At 52.3% G+C, this 9,777-nt stretch overlaps 1 protein-coding gene across 1 annotated transcript; it reads right to left on the bottom strand.

Moving 5' to 3' along the window:
• Positions 1 to 3,352: 3,352 nt before the first annotated feature.
• On the bottom strand, positions 3,353 to 8,767 carry Nkx6-3 (NK6 homeobox 3). Its single transcript, XM_070015942.1, has 3 exons — positions 8,386 to 8,767; positions 6,405 to 6,574; positions 3,353 to 3,592 (listed from the first exon to the last, which is right to left on the bottom strand). Exons 1-3 carry the CDS (start codon positions 8,765 to 8,767, stop codon positions 3,353 to 3,355), a joined length of 792 nt encoding a protein of 263 aa, XP_069872043.1.
• Positions 8,768 to 9,777: the final 1,010 nt, after the last annotated feature.

Here is a 9,777-nt window from a genome sequence, read left to right as displayed (position 1 = left end):
TGGCTATAGTGAGTACAGGTCTCAATAGCCTTCCTCCTATCTCTGAAATGGAAGGAGACAAGCTACAGAAAGAGTGAATTTCCAAAAAAAAAAAAAAAATCTGGGTCTTGTTTGTTCAATGCAGAACATATAAGCAGTTTCTTCTGTGAGATAAGAGTTGGGTGTAACACTCAAGCAACCTTCCATGCCCAATGCTCCATCTTCCTTATGATTATTTCATTTTGTTAGATTTCTCTTTGGGAAGAATTTCTTTTTATGACTGCTTATATCTGCATCATATATTGAAATGTGGTTAAGATTATCATTTAAAAAAGCATTAACTTGTGTAGCATGCTATTGTAAAAAAAAGTGTTGGGAGTAAGGCTTATAGTCATGTAATAGATGACTTGAAAAAGGTTTATGTTTCCAGCAACATACATATTTGTGCACACACATCTACCTACGTACACACATATGCATGCATCTGCAGAGGGCGACACATTCTAAATTACACTCCAGAATCTGAATCACTTGCCTTGAATTCCTTCAAGTTCCAAGTCTGCTTTACCAACAGACTTCCACATGGGAATTAGTGAGATGTAGCCAGGGCCTCACTATTGCTTGGCCCTTAGATTCTAGCCTCCTAGGGCAAGCAATTAAAGACAGAAGTTGGAGGTGATTGTAGGAAGGCTAGATTCTTTTAACCCAAGTGTCCAGTGGCAGGTATCCCAGAACTTTTAGCTCAGCAATTGTCTCTCAGGAAACTCTGTCCTCAGGTTGCTTTAATATAGACTGCAAATGACATGAATCAGGTGGGCAAGAATTGCATTGATAATAAAGCAGTCATGATTACAATATGCTTAAGAAATGCACACCAGCACATTTTCCTATAGGACTCTGGTCTCTTCTTCCATACTTGCTTTACCCACCTGGGTTTTAGCAACAACTGATGTGGAATGTTCAAGCAGCAGGGTACATCACCAGCTCCTGGAGCTGTGCTGATTCTCTTGCATCCTCTGAAGCCAGTGGCCCTCTGGCTGGGGCTGCCTTGGGGCCTTCCTCAGAAAAGGCTACTTGAGGGGCTTGTGGCAGCCATAGCCAGGAGCACCCAGGACTGCATTCCATCCTCTAGTGGCTCTGTTCTCCATTTTGAGAAGTGGGAGGCCACCTGAGCAGGTGGCATCTTAACAAAGTGAAGGTTTGGAGGTTAAAAGTATTCTACATTTCCTTGTCCCTCTCTGTCTTCTAGGTCTGCCACTGACATCATGGAAGGGCAATACCTTACTTTCTAATAGGCTCTGCCATTCCTGCTTGGCCTGACCCTGAAGACCAGATGTTTTTGTCCTGGAGCCTGTGCTGGAAGGACTCATAAAGACAATAAGGGGCTCAGGTAGGTTGCAGTCCTGGGTCTTGCTCTCAAAGTAAGGTTGGAAGAATCTCAAGGTACAAGTTGCCTCTCATTTCACAGAATGGGCTTTGAGAGCCTGCCCTTTGTACCAGGGGCAGTATAACTTGGTTTAGGGACTTCTTATCCATGCAAAGAAAATATACCAGGGGCTGGGGATTTAGCCCAGTGGAAAGGCGCCTGCCGGGCGCACGCAAGGCCCTGGGTTCGGTCCTCAGCCCTGGGGGGAAAAAAAAGCAAAGAAAATATACCTATCTCCTAGATTTCTTGTGGGGTCAAGACAGATAATTTAGACATTGTACCAGGAAAAATTATCAGGTGTCAATATCATGCTAATATTTTTATTCTCTCCATTACCTTTTCATTCTGGTACCTGATCGGTTTCCCCATAGATAATTTTCCCCACAAAGCTAGGAATTCTTGGAGGTTGGACACAGCACTAAATTCATCTTGGCTTGCCAGGTTGGTGCTGGCATGTACCAGTAAGATGAGATTTCAAACTGAGTGCAGTTGTGCAATCTGTTAGTGGCTGTTAGTAGCGGACTCTCCTTGAAGTCAGCTGTATGCATTTATGTGCACACCCATCTACCTATGTACACCTATATGCATGCATCTGCAAAGGGGGATGTATTCTAAATTACCCTCAGAAATCTAGATCATTCGCCTTAAATTCCTTCAAGTTCCAAGTCTGCTTTACCAACAGACTCCTGCTCCCCCCGCCCCACTCCCCAATCTGGCATGTCTGGGATGGATATATAGTGCCTGAAACTCATTTGTTTCACAGAAGCACACAAGCCATGGGGACATTTCTGGGGCTTTTATTTTTATTGTGTGTGTGTGTGTGTGTGTGTGTGTGTGTGTGTGTGTGTGTGTGTGTGTGTGTGTGTGTTTAAAGCCAGTGAGGATAGGAAAATGCTTGGTCCCTTTGGGGTTGCACTCCTTTCTGGCTAATCCCACCCACCTCCCGAACCCTCCCATCCCACCCACCAGTAGCTCAACATCACCTGGGGTGAAAGTCACCAGTCAGGCCCAGGAAGAAAGGTGCTGGGTACCCAGCCTGCCCTGGGGTCAGTTCTTATGGCACCTTCCCCTTCTTTACTGCCTGGTACACCTGTTGGAGGAGCAGAGGGGTTTGAGACCCTTCCTAGCCCTTTCTTCCTTCCTGGCCAAGATGCACCTGAGTTCTGGGATGTCCAGGAGGGCAGTTTTCAGGTGCTGTACAGGACTACAGATGAAGATTCTCTGCCTCCTTCCACCAGCATCTTTCCATGGAAGGAAAGATGCCTTGAGGGTAGAGTGGAGTTAGAAGGCAGCTCAGGGTCAGGATCCTCTAGTTGCTATGTTCAGAGTGTTTTTTCTTGGGTCCCCAAGTCCCCTCCTGAGGCGCACCTCCTCCAGGTCTGGCCGCACTCCTGTGCATCTTGTCGGGCACCTGTCAGCCAACTCTAACTTTTCTCCTGTCCTGGCCCAGCACCGTGGTCTCCTGTCCCCGCAGCAAGCTGCCACCCTGGGGAGACCCCACAGCTGAATCACAACTGCAGGACCCCTAGCTTCACAGCCTTGTTATTTCAGTCTCCCTGTGCACTTAGGAATCTGCAGAATTGGCAGGGTTAGGGCCATCAGAGGGGCAAGATGGCAGTAAGGAGTGCAAATCTTAGGAGACTTGTGTCTCTTTTAGCTAGATTGACCATTCCCTTCTTCCTCCCAGTCGCTCTCTTTTCCTCTTCCCCCTCTTCTCCCTTTCCTTGTCCTCTCTTCCCCTCTGTCTTCCCTCCCCCACCCCCACCCCCTCCTCGCGCCCTTCATCCAAGCCTCTGCCTCGGCCCCTCTGCGCTAGCTGAGTGGGGAAGGGGAGGGGACGGCTGCAGGCTGTGCCGGGACCTGGCTGTGCGGCGGGCGGCGGCGGGGCGCAGGGTTGGGGCGCGGGGCACTGGGTTCAGGGTGCGGGCGCGGGTAGCGGGGCGGGCGTCAGACGCTGTGAGCGCCCAGGCTGAGCACCGAGAAGGCGGCGCGGTGCTTGCGGAGCAGCAGGCGGATCTTCTCGTCGTCGGAGTCGGGGTCCAGAGGCTTGTTGTACTCGTCGTCCTCGTTCTCGGAAGCGGCGCGATCCGCACCGGCGCCCGCGCCTCCCGGGGCCCGCGGCGTGGAGGAGGAAGGCTCCAGCGCGCTCTTCTTCCTCCACTTGGTCCTGCGGTTCTGGAACCACACCTGGGGAGGACAAGCAGGGGCGCGTCGGGGGGGGGAGCCTCCACTCCACGGCCGGCCCCGCCGCGACTCTCTGCAGGGGCGGCGTCCTCCTCGCGCCCCAGGGGGCGCCCCCCCAGCGGCTGGCGCGCCTCGAGGTGGAGTTGCGCTCCCGGCCGCGTCCCACGGGCTCGGCGGCGTCCGGGGCTGGAGGCATGGCCCCGCGCTAGGCCGCGCGCAAGCTTGCACGGGACTGCTACAAAAATAAGCACATGAGCGAAATAAACAGACACACGTCTCCCTTCTCCTTTTGCTTCACAGACTCACTGGCCGTTGTGAATGATCTCCCCTAACTAGAAAAGTGGCGTGCACCCTGCTCCAGAGGGTTCCAGGCTGCAGACTCCTCTGGCGGGAGCAAGCGCGCAGTGAGAGTCTGCTGGTGCTCCAGGAGTGAGGCGAAGGCTCAGCAAAGCCCAGACTTGGGGTCCCCACCTGTCCCTGCACCTCGGGGTACCAGTGGACAAGGCACTGAGTCGGCCTGGCCTGGCCCACGGCTTTCTTCTTTGAGAGTCTGGGAGGACTCTAGCGCCAAAGTTGGACAGGTGGCCCCCAGGAGGCGGCGGGGCTGAGGGGCATGTAGGTAAGGATTTCAGCTTCTCCCCAAGCCCTGCAGTAGCTCTCATAACAGAGCTGCCCGCCCTCCCCGGGCTGTGCCACAGCCACCAGGCGCTCTACCATGCCTAATACCACCCAACTTGCCAAAGATGAGTGGGGTGAGTGGTGGTGGTGTCTTCTCTGTAAAGACTGCTGAATAGAAGCCGGCCCCTTTTATTGGCTAACGCACAAAGGGTGAAGCCATTTCTATTCCGGCCCCAAAGCTATTGAGGGCGCTTGGGATTGCTAGCAGAGATTGCAGAAGTGGACCAGCATCAAGTCTCAGTGTCTCAGTTTGAGGCCACGAGCAAGAAACTGGATTGAGGTTTATTTTCATCTGTAAAGCAGACCATTACAAAACTCTCAAAGTTGCCATGAGAGCCGAGTATTAGTGGCTCATACCTATACTTCTAGTTACTCAAAAGTCTGAGATCTGAGAATAACTGTACAAAGCCAGCCTGGTCAGGAAAGTCCATGGTGTGTGTGTGTGTGTGTGTGTGTGTGTGTGTGTGTGTGTGTGTGTGTGTGTGTGTGTGTGTGTGTGTGTGTGTGTGTGAGTCCATGGTGTGTGTGTGTGTGTGTGTGTGTGTGTGTGTACAGGTCCTGGGGGCTTGAACTCAGGACCTGAATAGAACACTGTCTCTGAACTTCTTTTGTTCAAGGCTAGTGCTCTACCACTTGGGCTATAGCTCCACTTCTACCTTTTTTGGAAGTTTAGTGGAGGTAAGACAATCACAGACTTTCTTGCCTGGGCTGGCTTCGAACCACAATTCTCAGATCTCAGCCTCCTGAGTAGTTAGGTTTACAGGTGTGAACCACTGGTGCCTGGCTTGCCTGCTCTCACTCAATCTCCCCCTTCCCCGCCCCCACCAAGGGCTTGGGTGCTATCCCTGAGCTTTGGAGTTCAAGTTTAGCACTTTACCACATGAGCCATAGCTCCACTTCTGGCTTTTTTTTTTTTTGGTCCAGTTGTGGGCCTGAACTCTGGGCCTGGGCGCTGTCCCTCAGCATTTCAGCTCAAGGCTAGCCTTGAGCTCTACCACTTGAGCCAAAGCGCTGTTTCCAGCTTTTTTTTTTTCTGCTTATGTGGTGCTGAGGAATCGAACCCAGGGCCTCATGCATGCAAGGCAAGCACTCTACCACTGAGCCACCTTCCCAGCCCTCCACTTCTGGCTTTTTGGTGGATAAGAGTCTCATGGACTTTACTGCCCAGGAGGACTTCAAGCTGCAACAATCAGATCTCAGCCTCCAGAGTAGCCAGGATTACAGGTGTGAGCCATGGGTACCTAGATCTGTGACACTTTTTGTTTGTTTGTTTTTGTTGGTTGTGGGTCTTGAACTCAGAGCCTGATCACTGTCCCTGCGCCCTTCAGCTCAAGGGGAGCACTCTACCACTTGAGCCACAGCACCACTTCCGGTTTTCTACTGTTTTTATTGGAGATAAGAGTCCCACAGACTTTCCTGCCCGGGCTGGCTTTGAACCGTGATCCTCAGATCTCAGCCTCCTGAGTAGCTAGGATTATAGGCATGAGCAACTGGTGCCCGGCTGACACTTTTTTTTTTCTTGCCAGTCATGGGGCTTGAACTCTGGGCCTGGGTGCTGTCCCTGAGCGCTTCAGCTCAAGGTGAGTGCTCTATCACTTGAGTCACAGCGCCACTTGCAGTTGTCTAGTGTTTGATGTACTTTCCTGCCTGGGGTTGATTTTGAACCACAATCCTCAGATATCAGCTTTCTGAGTAGTTACGATTATAGACATGAACTATCAGTGCCTGGCTTGTGACATTATCTATAAGTAACCACCAAACACCCAGAAGTGAAGGTGTAGTTCAAGTGGTAAAGCACCAACCTGCCTTGAGCAAAAAAACCTACGAAGCAGTGCCTAGTCCCTGAGTTTAAGCCCTAGTACAAATACCCAAAAATAAAATAATAAAAAATTTAAAATAAAATAAAAAAGACTGCTATGAAGATTAAATTTGGCACATTATATAGCTTTCAGAGCGAGAGCTCATATATGGCAGCTCTTGGGATCTATTTCTACTTACTAACATCTCTGTGGTTGGATGGGCAAGCAGTGCCCTTCTGGATTGGGCTCCTTCTGAAGAGCTGCAAGTTTTGGGGAAAGAGTGTCCACATGCATATAGTGGCCTCCTGTCCCCAGGGTGTCTTCTTCCATATACTCACCTTCACCTGCGACTCAGTCATGCCCAGCGAGTATGCCAGCCTTGCCCTTTCAGGGCCTGCCAAGTACTTGGTCTGCTCAAAGGTTTTCTCCAAAGCAAAGATCTGGTGCCCTGTGAAGGTGGGTCTAGTGTGCTTTTTCTTGTGGATGCTGTCACTCAGGGGGTCCGGGGCTGGTAGGAGGAAGGGAAGTGGGTTAGTAGGACATATGGAAACCTAACGATGTATACTGCCTAGAAGGTGCCAACCCAGCCCTGCCTCTCCCACAGGGTGGAAGCCTCTCTCACATAGCAACTGATGTTGCTAGGGTATGATGACACCTGCGCCCTGAGCAGCATTCCTGACAACCAGGTGGTAACCTCTGCCATGTCTGGGGAACAAGGCTCCAGGGTGGCTGCCCCATAGTCCAGCTATTTAGGGACAGCAGGAATCTTATGCTTTTCTGCCAATGCTGCCTTCTAAGAGGAACGAGGTGTCTCCAGATACCAAGACAAAGCTGCTCCTTCACATCACCAAAATGGGTCGTCACACTCTAGCTGCAGTCAGAGCTCCTGGGGCCTATCAATTGCTCCCAACTTCCTTATTCCTAGGCCCCCTACTTCCCAGGTTGGGAAGGATAGGAAAGCCTCCAGCCCCAAAGCACTACTTCTCCAGTCCTCAGGCCTTGAGGTCATAGGTTAGGATGGTGTCAGAGGGGCTGGGCACTAGGGCTGGGAAGCTCCAGCCAGGGAAGCCATCTCAGGAAGGACTTGGTTCCATGGGCCCCAAACAGTAAAATTCTCTATGTTGGGCCCTGATCAGAACAGTACAGCCCAACATCCCACACCCTTGTCTCTCATCACAGGTAGGGATACTGAGGCACGGAAATAGGAAGGGAGGTCCTGATGTACCATTTTTAGTCCTGTTCCCTTTGCCTTAATCTGACAACCAAATCTTGCCTATTTTCTAGTAGGTGTGTGCATCCAGGACAAGGGTCCAGGGTTGAGATGGGGATTGGAGTATAGGAGAGACAGATTGAGGCTATGGCTTTCCCAAACCAGACTAGAATAGGTTAACTGATCTGCAGCACCTTCAAAATAGTCCAGTTTTTCAGAAGGGGAAGGTGTCTGTTCAGCAGTGTAGGAGGTGAGAGGCAGGTGTGTTTGGGAGTCTCCATGATTGACTCAGAAACCCTACTGTAGTAGAGAGCCTAGGAGTCAGCCTCAAGTGAAGGCCCATCTGCCTACCTGGATCTGGCTAGGACCTCAGTGGCACAGGAAAGGCTCCTAAAGCCAGTCATTGTCTCTCTGATGCCCAGGTGAATCTCCCTTGCCTATGCCTAATCTGGTCAGCTCCTCTATTCCCCTATTGGTGTTATGGGTGCCTTATATCAGTTCTCTGAAAACTAAGGCTGGGGGTACCCTGAGGTGAGGTATGCTGTACAGGAGTTCCGGCCAAGTTCAGCTAGGCTCAGCTGCTGCTTCTGGTTGTTGCTAGTGCTATGCCCACCGGAAGGGTGAGCAATAGGCCCTAGCTCACAGGTGGGGTTCAGTGGCCTAAAAGTGTTCTTGGTTTCTTTCAATGATGCCGGGCATGAATGGGCTCTTTGAGAATGTGACAGAGCAGCCAAGTTTTCCTCCCTGCAGGCAGCAGGAACCTGCTTTGGGGTCAATATGGTATAGCAGAGGCTCTGAGCAGGAAGAAGAAGGGAGCTAGCAGGACACTGCACAGCTTGGGCTGGGCTACGTGGCTTCCTCTGGGCCTAGAACACTCAGGGTTCCGAAGAGGGCAGTGAGATTACTTGGCTGAGATGAGGGGCAGATAGCTGTGCTAAGCAAAGAGGGGACAGAGGGGATCGGGTGGACTTCAGGCCTGCTCTGAGCTGAGGAGATGGATGTAAAGTCTGGGCCCCTGTCTCATGGTGCCCGGCTATTAGAGGCCCTGCCTGCCTTCTGCCTCTTTCCACCAGCCAGTCAGGCTGGTGGTGGAGGCTCCCCGTACTCACTGTTGCTGCATGGCCGCCCTCCTCGCCAGTCCTGGCCTGTGTCCGCCCAGCAGTTCCGGCTCCGGGTGGGGTACTCATTCCCAGCCTTGGAAAAATTCCCCACCTGGGGGCCATAGTAGACCCCCTGAGAGCTGAGCCCCCCAAAGCTGGCCACATGGGGGTAGCTGGAGAGAAGACCACTGTTCGGCGTGGCTACAGGCCTGCTCAGGATGTCTGTGATCCCGTGAGGGGTCCCCGCAGCCAGCTGGGGGCCCAGTCCCGGGGGGCTGAGCTTGTAGAAGGAGTTCTGCACCGAGTACTGGCACACAGGGGCCTTCATCTCTGAGAACTGGGCCAGCGGCGTGTTGTTCAACAGGAATGTCCCCTGCAGATTGGACTCCATGATCTCTAGGTCAGGAGTAGGACGAGAAGTCCAAGTGCAGGCTCCGAAGGCCTGGGAGCCTAGAGTGCAGCCCTGAATCGCATGGCAGGTGTGGAGGGTGGGAAGCAGCCCAAGCCTTTGACTGCCCTCCACCTAAAGCATCCGGCCCAGCCCTGGCCCAGGGACTGGCACCCACGTCAGCTTCTCGGAAGTCAGGTGCACAGGGCAGGGGGAAGATCTCCACGCTTTCTTTTTCCAGCCTACCTTGACTGGAGAAGGCTGTTCCCCACGCTCAGCAAAGCCCCTTCCTCTGCCTCTGGGTCTGGAGACCCTCCATGAGAAGTTTTAAGTTCAGAGAAGGGACATTTCCCTGATAAAGATATGGCCCATTAGAATACAGACCACAGACTGGCTGAGCTATGAGAGCCGGGCTGCCATTGGTTGGAACCCACACGGGCCTCACATTGGCTTTTCCTAGACAAATTGCACTTTGAAAGATTGACTGTAAAATCAGCCAAGGTGTGTGTGTGTGTGTGTGTGTGTGTGTGTGTGTGTGTGTGTGAGAGAGAGAGAGAGAGAGAGAGAGAGAGAGAGAGAGAGAATTCGCTCTAGAAGCTCCGTTCATTGTCAGAGGCTTCTCCTGCTTCCCCCAAGTCCAGGTTCTAGGAAAAAGTGGGTGTCTGAAGCCTCTGGGGGGGGGGCAACTGGAAATCACTGTCAATACAGCTGTTACTAAGGATGAACTGCAGAACTTAAGTCCCTGCCCGGAGCTGCTCCTGTTCCTTTCTGTGCTGATGCCCATGCTTTCTTTGCAGAACAGAGCTGCTTTCTCCTCTCCTTTCCTTGGTGCAAAAGCAGGGTAAGTAGGGGAAGATGGGCAAGGGCTGGGTAGGATGTAAATCCCTGTGGCTTTTGTGAGAGCCTGATGGGTATATGGAGTCAGAGGGTGGGGAGTGGGCAGCTCTCCGTGTGGCAGGCATGTGTCTCTTCCTGCCCAATGAGGCAAAAAAGAGGGGTGGCTGTGCAGCCTC

This window comes from Dipodomys merriami, unplaced genomic scaffold, assembly GCF_024711535.1.
Source record: "Dipodomys merriami isolate MVZ:Mamm:240054 unplaced genomic scaffold, mDipMer1.0.p SCAF_12, whole genome shotgun sequence".
NCBI lineage: Eukaryota > Metazoa > Chordata > Mammalia > Rodentia > Heteromyidae > Dipodomys > Dipodomys merriami.
The sequence above is the reverse complement of the archived record's forward strand: the minus strand, read 5'-3'. Positions and strand labels throughout refer to the sequence as shown.

Bases quoted from the DNA above. Each gene is read 5' to 3' on its own strand.
- Nkx6-3 (XM_070015942.1), bottom strand. From the start codon at position 8,767: ATGGAGTCCAATCTGCAGGGGACATTCCTGTTGAACAACACGCCGCTG. The intron at 6,575-8,385 runs GTGAGTACGGGG...TCCTCCTACCAG, and splicing joins AGGGCGGCCATGCAGCAACA to CCCCGGACCCCCTGAGTGAC. The intron at 3,593-6,404 runs GTGAGTATATGG...TGTCCTCCCCAG, and splicing joins TGACTGAGTCGCAGGTGAAG to GTGTGGTTCCAGAACCGCAG.